Source organism: Neoarius graeffei, chromosome 14 (genome assembly GCF_027579695.1).
Source record: "Neoarius graeffei isolate fNeoGra1 chromosome 14, fNeoGra1.pri, whole genome shotgun sequence".
Classification (NCBI taxonomy): domain Eukaryota; kingdom Metazoa; phylum Chordata; class Actinopteri; order Siluriformes; family Ariidae; genus Neoarius; species Neoarius graeffei.
This window is the reverse complement of record NC_083582.1, coordinates 70,094,135-70,111,979: the sequence shown is the minus strand read 5'-3', so window position 1 is coordinate 70,111,979 and position 17,845 is coordinate 70,094,135. Positions and strand designations below refer to the sequence as shown.

General features: G+C 49.8%; 2 protein-coding genes across 2 annotated transcripts in view; both read right to left on the bottom strand.

The window, feature by feature from the left end:
* The window catches only part of LOC132897833 (uncharacterized), a 38,264-nt gene extending 29,252 nt beyond the window's left edge, over window positions 1-9,012 (bottom strand). The window contains exons 1-2 of the mRNA XM_060939072.1: window positions 8,811-9,012; window positions 7,996-8,151 (exon numbers count right to left, since the gene is read on the bottom strand). Coding sequence (XP_060795055.1) covers window positions 7,996-8,151; window positions 8,811-8,952 — 298 coding nt within the window. The 5' untranslated portion in view covers window positions 8,953-9,012. The remainder of the gene's footprint in view (window positions 1-7,995; window positions 8,152-8,810) is intronic.
* The window catches only part of c14h10orf90 (chromosome 14 C10orf90 homolog), a 50,086-nt gene continuing 41,212 nt past the window's right edge, over window positions 8,972-17,845 (bottom strand). The window contains exons 5-6 of the mRNA XM_060938882.1: window positions 9,102-10,056; window positions 8,972-8,982 (exon numbers count right to left, since the gene is read on the bottom strand). Of these exons, the coding sequence (XP_060794865.1) occupies window positions 8,972-8,982; window positions 9,102-10,056 (966 nt within the window). The remainder of the gene's footprint in view (window positions 8,983-9,101; window positions 10,057-17,845) is intronic.

Below are 17,845 nucleotides of genomic sequence, written 5' to 3'. Positions count from 1 at the left end.
CCTACTTAAACACTGTTGCAGACCAAGTACACCCTGTTTAGGTATTCCCTAAAGGCAGTGGCCTCTTTTAGCAGGATAATGCACTGTGGCAGCGGGGGTGTGGCCAAGCATTGATCTGTGAATGGAGGGCAGAGTCAGGGAAGGTAAGTGGTGGAATCATTGCACCTGATGGGGATTAACCTGTGTTTGTGTGTCTTCCCCAGTGACCACGCCCTTTAAAAGGAGAGGAGAGCAGAGAAAGGGAGCTCTCCCCAACCAGAACACTTGTGTGTGTGTGCATGGCTGGGAAATGAGTGAATGAGCTGAAAAGCCACACATATTGTTAAAAATAAATAGCTCATTGAGAACTCAGCTCTGGCCTGCCGTGCTTCTGTGCTCCACCCACCTGGTCCAGTACCACAGTGGTGCCGAAACTCGGGAACGTGCAGAAGGGAACAGCCACATGGAGTCCTCCCCCTTCCAGGACCTGGTCCATGCCCTTGCCATGGCCCAACAGAGCCAGCACCAGGTGCTGATCGCCCTCCGGAAGGAGCAAGAACAACGCTTCGAAGCCCTGGTGCTGGTGCAACAGGAAGATCGCCAGGCGTTCCAGCACCTGCTCATGTCAGCGGGCGATCACCACCACCGCGGACCCTCCCCACCTCACCCTAATGAAGATGAGTCCGCAGGATGACCCCGAAGCCTTCCTCGCTCTTTTCGAGCAGGCAGCCGAGGCGCAGGGTTGGCCGGTGGAACAGCGCGCGGAGCGCCTCCTTCCCCCTGCTAACAGGCGAGCCGCAGCTGGCTGCACTACAGCTCCCTGCTGACAGCTGGCTGGTCTACACAGACCTCCACAGGGCTGTCCTCCAGCGGGTGGTCGCACCCTGAAGCAGCAGCGGCAGCGCTTCTGCATGCTGCGCCTGGAGGAGGTCGGCCGGCCGTTCGCGTTTGGCCAGCAACTCCGGGACACCTGCCGGAGGTGGCTGAGGGCCGACAACTGTGACACCAAGGGAATCATCGATCTGGTGGCGCTGGAGCAATTCGTCGCCCGACTTCCGGAAGGAACCACGGAGTGGGTCCAGTGCCATCACCCGGCAACACTGGATCAGGCCATTGAGCTGGCGGAGGACCATATGGCGGCTGTTCCGACGGCAGGACAGCGTGTCTTCCCTTCTCCCCTCTCCTCTCTCTCCCACCTTCTGTTCCTCACCCTTGCCCCATTCCCCCACCACGGAGGTGGGGGCCGGCTCCACCCCAGCTGGCCCGCTGCACCCGTGGTGTCCTACCATTTCCTACTTCCGTGTCTGTGTCTTCCCCCCCTCAGGTGAGTGATCTCCGGAACACCGGTGCAGAGAGAGAGCCTGGGCCGGTATGCTGGCGCTGCGGGGAACCGGGGCATCTCCAGCATCAGTGCTCGGTGATAGAGGTGGGCGCGGTGGTCTGGATCCTTGACGCGCCAGAGATCGCCCTCGATCGGGCGAGAGCATATCGCATAGCGGTGAGTATCCAAGGGGATACGTATCAGGCTTTGGTGGACTCCGGCTGTAATCAGACCTCAATCCACCAAAGCCTGGTGCAAGATGAGGCATTGGGAAGAGCACAGTTGGTGAAGGTATTGTGTGTGCACGGGGATGTTCACAACTACCCTTTAGTGTCGGTCCACATTCTGCTTTGAGGGGAGAAATTTAGAGTACAGGTGGCGGTTAATCCTCGCCTTACCCACTCGATAATTTTGGGGACTGATTGGCCGGGATTTCAGGAATTAATGACACACTTAGTGAAGAGTGGGGCCTGCCATAGTTCAGTGGGGGGAGGTCCCAGAGTGGCATTGGCGGGAGCAGCTGTCACAGAGCCGTCTACGTCATCACCGCGTCAGAGTGAGGAGCAGCAGGCTCCTCCTCCCTCTCTCGGGGATTCCCTTGCAGATTTCCCATTAGAGCAGTTGCGAGACGAGACTCTGCGGCATGGATTTGACCAAGTGAGAGTAATTGATGGTCAAACGCTCCAGCCAAACGCCACCCCGTCCTTCCCCTATTTTTCTATTATTAAGGATAGATTATACCGAGTGACGCAGGACACTCAGACTAAGGAACAAACAACCCAACTTTTAATCCCAAAGACCCGCCAGGAATTTATATTCCAGGCGGCTCACTTTAATCCCATGGCTGGACACTTAGGGCAGGATAAGACACTAGCCCAAATAATGGCCCAGTTCTATTGGCCAGGGATTCGTGGCGATGTCCGTAGGTGGTGTACGGCATGCCGCGAATGCCAGTTAGTAAATCCTGCGGCCATCCCAAAAGCGCCTTTGCGCCCTCTGCCATTAATCGAGACCCCATTCGAAAGAATTGGGATGGATCTCGTCAGGCCATTAGATCGGTCAACACAAGGATATTGCTTTATTTTAGTTCTGGTAGACTGTGCAACGTGATATCCGGAAGCAGTGCCTCTTCGCAATATCTCAGCACGTAGTATTGCTGAAGCACTCTTCCGCGTCATCTCCCGGGTCGGAATCCCCAAAGAGATTCTGACTGATCAAGGCACTACGTTTATGTCACGTACACTGCGCAAACTGTATGGGTTACTGGGAAGTAAGCCTATCCGCACCAGTGTTTATCACCCACAAACAGATGGCTTAGTCGAATGGTTTAATCGCACCCTCAAAAACATAATTAGAAAATTCGTAAGCGAGGATGCACGCAACTGGGATAAATGGCTCGAGCCCCTGTTATTCGCAGTGCGAGAGGTCCCACAAGCCTCCATGGGGTTCTCCCCATTCGAATTACTATACGGGCATAAGCCGCATGGCATTCTGGATGTCCTACAGTAAAATTGGGAGGAGGGACCTTCAACCAGTAAAAACAAAATTCAATACATTATTGACTTGCGCGCCAAACTCCACACACTCACACACCTAACCCTGGAGAAATTGCGGCAGGCCCAAGAACATCAAGTCCGTCTGTACGACAGGGGCACGCGCCTTAGGGAATTCACACCGGGAGATAAAGTACTCATGTTGTTGCCCACGTCGAGCTCTAAATTGATCGCCAGGTGGCAAGGACCCTTTGAGGTCACACGGCAAGTTGGGGACGTCGACTATGAGGTGAGGCGAACGGACAGGGGTGGGGCATTACAGATATACCACCTCAACCTACTAAAACTTTGGAACGAGGAGGTCCCTGTGGCGTTGGTGTCAGTGGTTCCGGAGAAGGCGGAGCTGGGGCCGGAGGTTCAAAAAGGGAAATTGACATCGCCCACCGCTCCGGTCCCCTGTGGAGATCACCTCTCCCCGACCCAGCTCACGGAGGTTGCCCAGTTGCAAACAGAATTTTCTGATGTGTTCTCACTGCTGCCCGGCCGCACCCACCTCATAGAACACCACATTGAGACGCCCCCAGGGGTAGTAGTGCGCAGCCACCCTTACAGACTGCCTGAACACAAAAAAAAGTGGTTCGGGAAGAGCTTGAGGCCATGCTCGAAATGGGCATCGTCGAGGAGTCCCACAGCGACTGGAGCAGCCCGGTGGTCTTGGTTTCCAAGTCCGACGGGTCGGTCTGGTTCTGCGTGGACTATAGGAAAGTCAACGCGGTGTCTAAGTTTGACGCGTACCCAATGCCGCGTATTGACGAGTTCCTCGATCGACTAGGCACGGCTCATTTTTATTTGACACTGGATTTGACAAAGGGATATTGGCAGATCCCCTTGACTCCGCTATCCCGAGAGAAAACGGCCTTTTCCACACCATTTGGCTTACACCAGTTTGTCACACTTCCTTTTCGGCTGTTTGGGGCGCCTGCTACGTTCCAGCGGCTTATGGATAGGGTCCTCCGCCCCCATGCCACCTATGCAGCCGCATACCTCGACGACATCATTATTTATAGTAATGACTGGCCGCGGCACCTACAACACCTGAGGGCCGTCCTTAGGTCGCTGAGGCGAGCGGGTCTCACAGCCAACCCGAAGAAGTGTGCGATTGGGCGGGTGGAAGTTTAGTATCTGGGTTTCCACTTGGGCAACGGGCAGGTGCATCCCCAAATTAATAAGACAGCAGCGATTGCGGCCTGCCCGAGGCCCAAGACCAAAAAGGGGGCGAGACAGTTCCTGGGGCTGGCTGGCTACTATCGTAGGTTTATACCTAATTATTCGGACGTCACCAGCCCGCTGACCTTACTAAAAAGGGAGCACCAGATCCGGTCCAGTGGACGGAGCAATTCCAGCGGGCTTTCTTGGTGGTAAAGGCTGCACTGTGTGGGGGGCCACTGTTACACTCCCCTGACTTTTCTCTCCCCTTTATTTTGCAGACAGACGCATTGGACAGAGGGCTGGGGGCTGTTCTATCCCAGGAGGTGGGGGGGGAAGGACCACCCAGTGCTGTACATCAGCCGGAAGCTGTTGGTCTGCGAGGGCAGGTACAGCACGATCGAAAAGGAGTGCCTCGCCATCAAATGGGCGGTCCTCGCCCTCCACTACTACCTGCTGGGGTGCCCTTTCACCCTCTGCTCGGACCACGTGCCCCTGCAGTGGCTCCACCGCATGAAGGATGCCAACGCACGGATCACCCGTTGGTATCTGGCACTCCAGCCATTTAAGTTCAAGGTGGTCCACAGGCCGGGGGCGCAGATGGTCATGGTGGATTTCTTCTCCCGTCAAGGGGGGGGGGGGGGGGGGGGAGTCGGCTACAGGCCAGACGGCTCCCCTGCCTGAGTCGGGCGGTGGGGGGTATGTGGCAGCGGGGGTGTGGCCAAGCGTTGATCTGTGAATGGAGGGCAGAGTCAGGGAAGGTAAGTGGTGGAATCATTGCACTTGATGGGGATTAACCTGTGTTTATGTGTCTTCCCCAGTGACCGCGCCCTTTAAAAGGAGAGGAGAGCAGAGAAAGGGAGCTCTCCCCAACCAGAACACTTGTGTGTGTGTGTGTGTGTGTGTGTGTGTGTGTGTGTGCGCGCGTGGCTGGGAAATGAGTGAATGAGCTGAAAAGCCACAAATATTGTTAAAAATAAATAGTTAATTGAGAACTCAGTTGTGGCCTGCCGTGCTTCTGTGCTCCACCCACCTGGTCCAATACCACATGCACCCTTCTTCTTCTCTTCCTCATCACCAGCAAGGGCATCACTGATGACATTTTAACCATATTTGAGGGCATTTAAACTTGGCAGAGCCCATCTCTCTCCAAGCTTGATCAATGGACAATTTATAGTAGCCAGTTAACCTGGCTGCATGTGTTTGGACTGAGGGGGGAAACCAGAGCACCCAGAGGAAACCTACACAAGGAGAACATGCAAACTCCCCACAAAAAGTCCCCTTGTCAGCTGTGAGGTTCAAACCTGGAACCTTCTTGCTGTGAAGCAACAGTGCTAACCAAAGCACCGCCATGCCACCCCTAATGCACCCTGCCACATTGGAAAATTTGTTCAGATAATAGTTTGAGGAACATGACCAAGAGTTCAAGGTGTTGACTTGGCTTCTAAGTTCCCCAGATTTCAATCCACTCAAGCATCTGTGAGATGTGCTGGACAAACAAGTCCAATCCATGGATAATCCATCTCACAACTTACAGGACTTAAAGGACCTGTTGCTAAAGTCTTGGTGCCAGATACCACAGCAAACCTTCAGAGGTCTTGTGGAATCCATGCCTCAATGGGTCAGAGCTGTTTCAGTGGCACAAGGAGGACCTACACAATATTAGGCAGGTGGGCTTAATGTTATTGCTGATCTGTGTATGTATATTGTAAACTTTAGAGCAGGGTTACAATAGTTCTGAAGATCAAGTCTGACAGATTTTTTCACCCTCCTTTACCTCGGAGTCATGTGTGGTGACAACGCAGCCAAATAGTTACATTAACATGTTAAGTACCCGTGACTACAAAATCCAAGATAAGGCATGGATTTGAGAGCCATGTTTGAAGATCCTTGCTGTAGGCTAAGGATGTAACCAAATATGAATACATTATTCATGAACAGATAATGTGTTCTAACTGATATAAATACAGATACGTATAAAAAAGGTGTAATATTCATCATTTTTGCCAGAAAGATTCACATGCCCTTTAGTTGAGACGATTGTGAGAAATAGAACCACCAACTACATTTGTTAGAAAATGTCACAGGCAAGTACAACCATTACATTACATTATAGGTATTTAGCAGACGCTTTTGTCCAGAGTGACATACAATGAGCAAGCGCACGCACACGCGTGCACACACATACGGTACGCTCAGTGCCTGGGGAGTAGTTGGGGGTTACGTGCCTTGCTCAAGGGCACTTCAGCCATGGATTTTTCCAGCAGATCCAGGGAATCAAACCTGTGACCATTTGGGCCCTTGGCTGCTTCTCTAACCTTTAGGCCATGGCTGCCCCAAACAAAAATAATAGCTGAATTATTCATTCAGTTATTCAGGATTGTAAATATTGAAACATGCCTTGAGTTTCTCTCAAGGTTTCTTCTTCATTCTCTCTGAAGGTGTTGATTAATTTTTTATAACAGTAGCTCTGACAGTAGTTCAGATGCAAGGCAAATACAAGTTTATATTAATGTGCTTATTAAAATTTGTTGCTACTTCAGTAGTAACCACTAATTCACATAGACGTACAGATTAAGTGTAAATATATTTTTAAAAATGTGTGTAATTGCTGTTATGTTGAGGTTTGCTATGAGGCAAAATTTTGTTCAGTTAGAGGTAAAGCTTTTCCTTTGAGTATTTCTCCAGTTATATGGGAAAGTCTTCAAATAGGCATTAGTAGTGTGGTGTATTTCACGATTTCTCTGTAACAAGATTACAATTTTTTTTTTTGCCTTATTACAGTAATTTCCAAAGAGGGTCAGCATAGTGGTGTAGTGGTTAGCACTGTCGCCTCACAGCAAGAAGGTCCTGGGTTCGAGCCCAATGGCCAACGAGGGCCTTTCTGTGTGGATTTTGCATGTTCTCCCCGTGTCTGTGTGGGTTTCCTCCAGGTGCTCTGGTTTCTCCCACAGTCCAAAGACATGCAGGTTAGGTTAACTGGTGACTCTAAATTGACCGTAGGTGTGAATGAGAGTGTGAATGGTGGTTTGTCTCTGTGTGTCAGCCCCATGATGATCTGGTGACTTGTCCAGGGTGTACCCCGCCTCTCACCCATAGTCAGCTGGGATAGGCTCCAGCTTGCCTGTGACCCTGTAGGATAAGCGGCTACAGATAATGGATGGATGGATTTCCAAAGAGTGGGAAAAAAGGGAGGTTGGTGGATTCATAATGTGAGTGACAACAGGAACTTAACAGCAAGTGGCTACAGTGAGTCTACTTTGCTTTGGGCTAGATCACAGCACAGAGTCTTTGATCATTAGCTCATCTGGCCGACAGGCGATAAACTTATGCCATCATGTGTTGTCCATCATCCGTCCGTCATCTGTCATCCGTTGTCCGTCTGCTGTTGTCCACATTTCACAAAAATCGCTTCTTCTCTCTCAATTCTTCACCAATTTTTATTCTTTTTGGCAGGAAGGTAGGTCTGCCTGGGGTGCATATGGCTTCTACCCAAATTTGCATAATTGCAATTAATAATGAAGATATGGAGTAATTAAGCCCTAGCGAGCATTTTCCACACAAATTGCTTCTTCCCCCTCAATTCTTCACCGATTTTGATTTTTTCTGGCATGAAGGTAGGGGTACCTAGGGTGCATATAACTTCTACCCAGATTTGCTTAATTACAATTATTAATGAAGTTGTGGACTAATTAAGCCTTAATGAGCAGTTCAACAAAAATCGCTTCTTCTCAGTCAATTCTTTGCCATTTTGGATTCTTTCTGGCAAACAGGTAGGTATTCCTAGGGTGGATATAGCTGCTATATATAGCTTGTAGTGTATATAGCTTGCAACATTTTTTGCACAAGGTGACCCACTTTAGATTGTTCCTTCTGGACTAGACGGGGCCAGAGTGAGCTACGCTGTCACTGATGGTATTGTTTTCCTCTAACAGTATACCCTGCTGTGTTTTAATCCTCAGTAATTTTCCCTTTATATTTAAGACAAATACTTACCTGCAGTTCTGCTCAGGGATGTTGAGTCTCTTTCTCTGTTGGTGTTGTCCTTGGTCTGGGTTCTCTTCTTCTGCTCACTCTGCAGCTTTATGTTGGATATAATGGCAGCTGCATTTTGGGCCACTATAGCATCGTGGGTCTCATGAGTTGAGGTTTCTGGGAAAGAATCCATGCACCAAAGAGTATGTGTCCAGAATACTGATACACACTGACATACTGATGTATATAGGGTATCTGATAAATGTAAAGTATAAGAATATGCAGTATTTGTGTGTGTGTGTGTGTGTGTGTGTGTGTGTGTGTGTGTGTGTGTGTGTGTGCACATTCATTTGGCGACTGTGGAATTTGCTGCCTACAGCTTTCCCGTTGCTAAATTCCCAATAAATGATTGCAATGTAGCCAGAAGCAGGGTCGCAATATAATATGCATGCAGAGCAGTACGTGGGAAAATGAAAACTGGAGAAAAAAAGAGCATTGAATAGAAAGAGAAGAGGAAGAGTGAGAGAAATCAGGTGTGATAATGATCTGCTTCAGGACACCGCTGTAAAGAAGTTTGCAATCCACTATCTGCTGTGTGTACTGTAGCTTCAATTAAACTCGCACTCTCATCCTGATTCCCTGACTCGCTGTGATCAATTATGCATCAAAACTAACATGAGCTTTGGACATCCTAAATGTGTGTACCCAGAATTACACTTTCATATCCTAAGCTTTGCTCTCAGCAGTTTACTGTCACAACTGATCACAGCCACACAGTCCATAAAGTATGCATGAATTTGGATGCATTCATCTGAACACACTGTGAGGTTTCCTACCTGGAACTTTGATGAGAGTTAAAGGCTGGTTCCTCAGGAGAGCAGATTCCCTCTTGCTCTGCCTTTTATCCAAAGCAGAGATCTCTGTCTTTGGATAAATCTTGTCATGGCTCCCTGCTCCTCCTCCAGTGCTCCAGCACATGTTTGAGCTGCTGGCAGGGTCAGTATTTGTCTTGTGGGGAAGCACAGAAGTGGTGCTGTGAATTGCAGCATCTTGTGACCCATCAGCACTTGACTCAACAGGGCTAAACAGAGTAGCATAACAACTAGCAGGCCTCCGAGGTTGGGAACCTCTTGAAGTGTGTGCATCATCCAGACGAGGTCCATTGGAGGATGTCAGCTGGAGGGACATTGTGGATTTGTATAGTTTGGTCTTGCTACTCACAGCTTGCATCTCGGATTCAGAAAGCATGCATTCATTGTCTAATGGTGGATTCATGTCAGTGACTCTGAGGCCACTGAAGCTGTGCCTGTAGGCCATTTTCCTTCTATGGTCCTCATCCTCTCTGCTGAAGGTATCCCTTTGCTCCTGCACCTTGATACTGATGGCTTTCCTCCGAAGCACCACCCGCTCTTGGGTGACTAGGCAAGAAGGGACTTGAGAGTGGGTTTCTATGTTGGTCATTTTAGACATTTCTGGTATATGGTTATTTCTACCAGTCATGCTTAAGGAAGCTAGTAAGGGGTGATTCTTCATGCTGGAGAGATTAGAAGCTGCAAGATCAGAGCTCCTTCGAGTGGACAAGTGTAAGAAATAGTTTTCTCCAGTATTCCCACTTGAAGGGAAACTATATGATGGGCCAGTTTTATCACTTGGCTGCAGAAATCTACTAGTATCTACTCTTTGCTCAGTAATTTTGACCACAAGGGCTTTCCTCCTTGGAATGATCTCTGTCAAGTATGGAGTGTTTGCACAACCTGGGTCAATGATGCAGTTGTTTATGGCCATAGGGCTGGGTTCCATGCCTCTCTCATGGTTAGATATGCTGGTATCAGGCAGGCTTGAGGAACGGACGGCCTTCCTGGAGGTGATTGTGATGGAGGATATAGAGCTGCTGTGTTTGGGAGATGTTCTGCCACCTACAGGGGGTGCTGTGAGGAGAGACATCTGGGGAATGCTTCTTCTCCTGTGCATTGGGGTTTGCCACAGAAATCCATCAAGAGACATGTCCTGCACTCTGGTGCCCTGATCAAGTGCTGTGCCCTGATCTCTTTCTGCTAGAGTGGCCTTTGTTTTATCATCAACCTGGCAAAGGGAAATAAGATTAACACCTGAAAACCTTGAGTTTATGCTTTATAATGACAAAGGACTTATTTCCACTCCTCGCATCCACAGTCATGAGCTTATAATCAGCTCACTCAATATTTTCTATCCCAACGTTTCCCAAACTAAAGGGAGCTTTTGCTGTTGCTATAGTAACTGCCTTAGTGTCAGGGGAGCTCAAGGGTAATTTAATTAAGTTTGAAGCCAAAACTCATCTTTATTATTTGCTCAAGTATTACAAGAGACTCCATTCGGAATCCCAGCACGACCCTGCTTTGCCTAATCAACGTCAAGCAGAAAGGCTGGTGGGATGTACTGTATTTAAATTTCAGTCTCTAAGCTGGTGTATTGAGCCAAATTTAAAGTCCGAATCATCCTCACTGAACCACTGTGCTGAGACGGTCACTGTAACAGCTGAAGAGCGGGAATCTCTCACTCTGTTCTGTTAGCTCAGCGATCCCTAGAGAATTTGATCTTCTAGTACCAGAAGACTCCTTTTCTTTTTTTTATTTCTTTTTTTTTTTACCAAATTCATCTTATATTGTATTTAGTATTAGTTTATTTCATGGGGAAAGGTTAGGTAATACAACTAGAAATCACTGAGTTAATGGTCCAGTCAAGATAAACCATTGAGATATGCACTGGCACTGATGTTTCAGCCTACTCATCTTGCTACAAATTATGCCTCTGCTGGTGCACTACTAAATTTAATTGCAGCAGTTTCACCTGGTTAGCGTCACTGTTAAAATATTCATCATTGTATTGTGGTCTTTTGAACCCCAGTGTTTTAAACCTAATCTTTGTCCACTGCATCTACAGAACTGAAAAAAAAATCATCTTTACTAAATATTCATTTGTAATGGCAGCGTAGATATTTAAATTTTGTCAACATATTTTAGAAAGGTGCAACTACGTATATAACGCAAGACGGGCGGCACAGTGGTGTAGTGGTTAGCACTGTCGCCTCACAACAAGAAGGTTCTGGGTTTGAGCCCAGCAGCCAACAGGGGCCTTTCTGTGTGGAGTTTGCATGTTCTCCCCATCTCTGCTGGGTTTCCTCCGGGTGCTCCAGTTTCCCTCACAGTTCAAAGACGTGGTTCGGTTAGCATAGGGTGGCCTTGGGCTAAATGCCCTTTAGCAAGGCACCAAACCCCCAACTGGGTGCTGTAGCATGGTGGCCCACTGCTCTGGGTGTGTGTGTGTGTGTGTGTGTTCACTGCTTCAGATGGGTTAAATGCAGAGAGGAATTTCACTGTGCTTAAGTGTCTCATCTCATCTCATTATCTCTAGCCGCTTTATCCTTCTACAGGGTCGCAGGCAAGCTGGAGCCTATCCCAGCTGACTACGGGCGAAGGGCTGACACATAGACACAGACAACCATTCACACTCACATTCACACCTACGGTCAATTTAGAGTCACCAGTTAACCTAACCTGCATGTCTTTGGACTGTGGGGGAAACCGGAGCACCCGGAGGAAACCCACGCGGACACGGGGAGAACATGCAAACTCCACACAGAAAGGCCCTCGCCGGACCCGGGGTTCGAACCCAGGACCTTCTTGCTGTGAGGCGACAGTGCTAACCACTACACCACCGTGCCGCCCCCGTGCTTAAGTGTACATGTGATAAATAAAGTTCTTCTAAAGACTACAACCAAAAGGTCTTTGAATGAGACAGACATTAGACAAATTAGAGAAAGTCTTAGCAAAGCTGTTTACAGTGGCATGCAAAAGTTTGGGCACCCTTCCTGAAAATGTCTGTTACTGTGAATAGTTAAGTGAGCAGAAGATGAACTGATCACCAAAAAGCATAAAGGTAAAGGTGACACATTTCTTTTCAGCATTTTCTGCAAGATTTGTGTATTATTTTTGTTTTGTACAATTGGAGAGTGAAAAAAGAAAAGGAACACCATGCGAAAGTTTGGGCACCCCAATACATTTGAGTTCTCAGGTAACTTTTACCAAGGTTCCAGACCTTAATTAGCTTATTGAGCTGTGGCTTGTTCAACTTCTTCTCTAGGAAAGGTCAGATGATGCAGATTTCAAAGCTGTATAAATTCTCTGACTCCTCAAACTTGTCCCTAAAATCAACAGCCATGGGCTCCTCTAAGCAACTCCCTCGCATTCTGAATAATAAAATAATTGATGCTCACAAAGCAGGAGAAGGCTACAAGAACATAGCAAAGTGTTTTCAGGTAGCTGTTTCCTCAGATTGTAACGTTATTAAGAAATGACAGTTAACAGAAACAGTGGAGATCAAGGTGAGGTCTGGAAGATGAAGAAAACTTTCTGAAAGAACTGCTTGTTGGATTGCTAGAAAGGCAAATAAAAACCCCTGTTTGACTGCAAAAGACCTTCAGAAAGATTTAGCAGACCCTGGAGTGGTGGTGCACTGTTCTACTATACAGCGACACCTGAACAAATATGACCTTCATGAGAGAGTCATCAGAAGAAAACCGTTCCTGCGTCCTAGCCACAAAATTCAGCATCTGAAGTTTGCAAATGAACATCTAAATAAGTCTGATGCATTTTGGAAACAAGTTCTGTGGACTGATGAAATCAAAATAGAACTTTTTGGCCACAATGTGCAAAGGTATGCTGGGAGAAAAAAGGGTGCCAAATTCCAGGAAAAGAACACCTCTCCAACTCTGAAGCATGGGTGTAGATCAATCATGCTTTGGAGTTGTGTTGCAGCCAGTGGCACAGGGCACATTTCATTGGTCGAGGGAAGCATAGATTCGAATAAATACCAGCAAATTCTGGAAGCAAACATCACACCATCTGTAAAAAAGTTGAAGTTAAAAAGAGGATGGGTCCTACAATAAGACGATGATCCAAAACACACCTCAAAATCTACAATGGAATACCTCAAGAGGCACAAGCTGAAGGTTTTGCCCTGGCCCTCACAGTCCCCTGACCTAAACATCATTGAAAATCTGTGGATAGATCTCAAAAGAGCAGTGCATGCAAAACAGCCCAAGAAACTTGTAGAACTGGAAGCCTTTTGCAAGGACAAGTGTGTGAAAATCCCCCAGGTAAGAACTGAAAGATTATTAGCTGGCTAGAAAAAGTGTTTACAAGCTGTGATACTTTCCAAAGGGGTTGTTACTAGGTACTAACCATGCAGGGGGCCCAAACTTTTGCTTCGGTCCCGTTCCCTTTTTTGTCATTTTGAAAATGTAAAAGATAAAAATAAAAAATTGTTTTTGCTTAAAATATAAAGTGAATGAGTCATCTTTAACTTTATGCCATGACAGTTTATGTAGGTGGGTGGAGCACAGAAGGACGGCAGGACAGAACTGAGTTCACAAAACTGGCTTTATTCAGCTTTTCAGCCTAAACGCACTCTCTCGCACACACCCAGACACACGCACACACATCAGTCATCTGGTTGAGGAGAGAGCTCTCTCTGCTCTCGCTCTCTCTCCTTAAAAAGGGCATGGTCACTGGGAAGACACACAAACACATTAATTAACGACAGGTGTAGTGATTCTGCCACTTACCTTCCCTGACTCCGCCCTCCTGTCACAGACCAATGCTTGACCACGCCCCCGCTGCCACATACCCCCACCGCCCGACTCAGGCCGGGCGGCCATCCGGCCTGCAGCCGACTCCCACCCCCCCCCCCCCCTTGACGGGAGAGGAAGTCCGCCACGACCATCTGTGCCCCCGACCTGTGGACCACCTTGAAGTTAAAGGGTTGGGGTGCCAGATACCAACGGGTGATCCGCGCGTTGGCATCCTTCATGCAGTGGAGCCACTGGAGGGGCGCGTGGTCCAAACAGAGGGTGAAAGGGCGTCCCAGCAGGTAGTACCGGAGGGCGAGGACCGCCCACTTGATCGCCAGGCACTCTCTCAATGGTGCTGGAGCGCCCCTCACGCACCGACAGCTTGCGACTAATGTATAAGACTGGGCGATCTTCCCCCTCCACCTGCTGGGACATAACGGCCCCCAGCCCTCTGTCCGACGCATCCGTCTGCAACATAAAGGGGAGAGAAAAGTCAGGGGAGTGTAAAAGTGGCCCCCCACACAGTGCAACCTTTACCTTAGAAAAAGCCCGCTGGCATTGCTCCGTCCACTGGACCGGATCTGGTGCCCCCTTTTTAGTCAGATCAGTCAGCGGGCTGGTGACGTCCGAATAATTAGGTATAAACCTACGATAATAGCCAGCCAGCCTCAGGAACTGTCTCACCCCGTTTTTGGTCTTGGGCCTCGGGCAGGCCGCAATTGCTGCTGTCTTGTTAATTTGGGGATGCACCTGCCCGTTGCCCAAGTGGAAGCCCAGATACTGTACTTCCACCCGCCCAATCGCACACTTCTTCGGGTTGGCTGTGAGACCTGCTCGCCTCAGCGACCTAAGGACGGCCCTCAGATGTTCAAGGTGCCTCGGCCAGTCATTGCTATAGATAATAATGTCATCGAGGTAGGCGGCCACACAGGTGGCGTGGGGGCGGAGGACCCTGTCCATCAGCCGCTGAAATGTAGCGGGCGCCCCAAACAGCCCAAAAGGAAGTGTGACAAATTGGTGTAAGCCGAACGGTGTAGAAAAGGTCGTTTTTTCCCGGGATAATGGAGTCAAGGGGATCTGCCAATAACCCTTTGTTAAATCCAGTGTCGTGTAAAAACGAGGCATGCCTAGCCGATCGAGCAACTCATCAATATGAGGCATTGGGTATGCATCGAATTTAGACACCGCGTTGACTTTTCTATAGTCCACACAGAACTGGACCGACCCGTCGGCCTTGGGTACCAAGACCACTGGGCTGCTCCAGTCACTGTGGGACTCCTCGACAATGCCCATTTCGAGCATGGCCTCGAGTTCTTCCCGAACCACTTTTTTCTTGTGCTCGGGTAATCCGTAAGGGCGGCTACGCACTACCACCCCCAGGGGCGTCTCAATGTGGTGCTCTATGAGGTTGGTGCGGCCGGGCAGGGGCGAGAACACGTCCGAAAACTCTGTCTGCAACTGGGCAACCTCCGCGAGTTGGGTCGGGGAGAGGTGGTCTCCACAGGGGACCGGAGAGATACGCGATGCCAATGTTCCTTTTTGGACCTCCGGCCCCAGCTCCACCTTCTCCGGAACTACCGACACCAACGCCATGGGGACCTCCTCGTTCCAGAGTTTGAGCAGGTTGAGGTGGTAAATCTGTAGTGCCCCACCCCTATCCGTTCACCTCACCTCATAGTCAACGTCCCCGACTCGCCATGTGACCTCAAAGGGTCCTTGCCACTTGGCGACCAATTTGGAGCTCAATGTGGGCAACAGTACGAGAACTTTATCTCCCGGTGCAAACTCCCTAAGGTGCGTACCCTTGTTGTACAGGCGGGTCTGTCATTCTTGGGCCTGCCGCAAATTCTCCTGAGTTAGGTGCGTGAGTGTGTGGAGTTTTGCGCGCAGGTCAATAACATATTGGATTTCATTTTTACTTGGTGAAGGTCCCTCCTCCCAATTTTCCCGCAGCACATCTAGAATGCCGCGCGGCTTACGCCCGTATAACAATTCGAATGGGGAGAACCCCGTGGAGGCTTGGGGGACCTCTCGCACTGCAAAGAGCAAGGGTTCGAGCCATTTATCCCAATTACGTGCGTCCTCATTTACGAATTTTTTAATTATGTTCTTGAGGGTGCGACTGAACCGTTCAAATAAATCGTCTGTTTGTGGGTGATACACACTGGTGCAGATCGGCTTAATACCCAACAACCCATACAGTTCATTCAGTGTACGTCACATAAACGAGGTGCCTTGGTCAGTCAGAATCTCTTTCGGGATTCCAACTCAGGAGATAACGTGGAAGAGTGCCTCCGCAATACTGCGTGCTGAGATATTGTGAAGAGGCACTGCTTCCGGGTATCGCGTTGCATAGTCCACCAGAACTAATATAAAGCGGTACCCTCATGTTGACCGATCTAATGGCCCAACGAGATCCATCCCAATTCTTTCGAACGGGGTCTCGATTAACAGTAGAGGGCGCAAAGGCACTTTTGGAATGGCCGCTGGATTTACTAACTGGCATTCGCGGCACGCCGTACACCACCTATGGACATCGCCGCGAATCCCTGGCCAATAGAACCGGGCCATTATTCGGGCTAGTGTTTTATCCTGCCCTAAGTGTCCAGCCATGGGATTAAAGTGAGTCGCCTGGAATACGAATTCCCGGCGGCTCTTCGGAATTAAAAGCTGCGTGACTTGCTCTTTAGTCTGAGTGTCCTGCATCACTCGGTATAATCTATCCTTCATAATCGCGAAGTAGGGGAAGGATGGGGTTTCATCGATTACTCTCACTTGGTCAAACGCATGCCGCAGAGTCTCGTCTCGCGACTGCTCTAATGGAAAATCCGCGAGGGATTCTCCAACAGAGAGAGGAGGAGCCGGCGGCTCCTCACTCTGACGCGGATCTGACGTAGACTGCTCTGTGACAGCTGCTCCCGCCAACGCGACACTGGGGCCTCCCCCTGTTAACTGATGGCAGGACCCACTCTTCACTAAATGTGTCATTAAATCCCGAAATCCCGGCCAATCAGTCCCCAAAATTATCGAGTGGGTGAGGCGAGGATTAACCGCCGCCTTTACTCTAAATTTTTCCCCTCTGAAAAAAATGTGGACCGACACCAAAGGGTAGCTGTGAACATCAGGAGAGAAGAGGTCGTCTGTTGTTCTGCCATCGGGACAGCCACCAAATGGTCCTCCGCCAGTTCGATTGCCTGATCCAGTGACGCCGGGCGGTGGCACTGGACCCACTCTGCAGTTCCCGCTGGTAAGCGCGAAACAAACTGCTCCAGTACCACCTGGTCGATGAGTCCGTCGGCATCGCGGTTGTCGGCCCTCAACCACTGCCAGCAGGCGTCCCGGAGTTGCTGGCCAAACGCGAACGGCCGGCCAACTTCCTCCAAGCGCAAAGCGCGGAAGCGCTGATGTTGTTGCTCAGGGGTGCGTCCCACATGCTGGAGAATGGCCCGGCGAAGGTCCGCGTAGGCCAGCCGGTGGTCGGCGGGGAGCTGTAGAGCGGCCAGCTGCGCCTCTCCCGTTAGCAGGGGGAGGAGGCGCGCCACGCGCTGTTCCACCGGCCACCCCGAGGTCTCTGCTACCTGCTCAAAGAGCGTGATGAATGCCTCGGGGTCGTCCTGCGGGCCCATCTTTGTGAGGGTGAGGGGGGAAGGGCCCGCGGCGGTGGAGATGGTGGACCCCGCCGACGCGAGGAGGTGCCGGAATGCCCGATGATCTTCCTGTTGCGCCAGCACCAGGGCCTCGAACCGTTGTTCTTGCTCCTTTCGGAGGGCGAGCAGCGCCTGGTGCTGGCTCTGTTGGGCCGTAGTGAGGGCGTGGATCAGGTCGGCGAAGGTGGAGGACTCCATGGGGCTGTTCTCTTCCGTGCTCGGTTCCCGGGTTTCGGCATCACTGTGACAGTTTGTGTAGGTGGGTGGAGCACAGAAGGACAGCAGGACAGAACTGAGTTCACAAAACTGGCTTTATTCAGCTTTTCAGCCTAAACGCACTCTCTTGCACACACCCAGACACACGCACACACATCAGTCATCTGGTTGAGGAGAGAGCTCTCTCTGCTCTCGCTCTCTCTCCTTAAATAGGGCGTGGTCACTGGGAAGACACACAAACACATTAATTAACGACAGGTGTAGTGATTCTGCCACTTACCTTCCCTGACTCCGCCCTCCTGTCACAGACCGATGCTTGACCATGCCCCCGCTGCCACAATGCCTTTTGGAGATTATTTCATCTTCAACTTGCTTAACTGTTCACAGTAACAGCAATTTT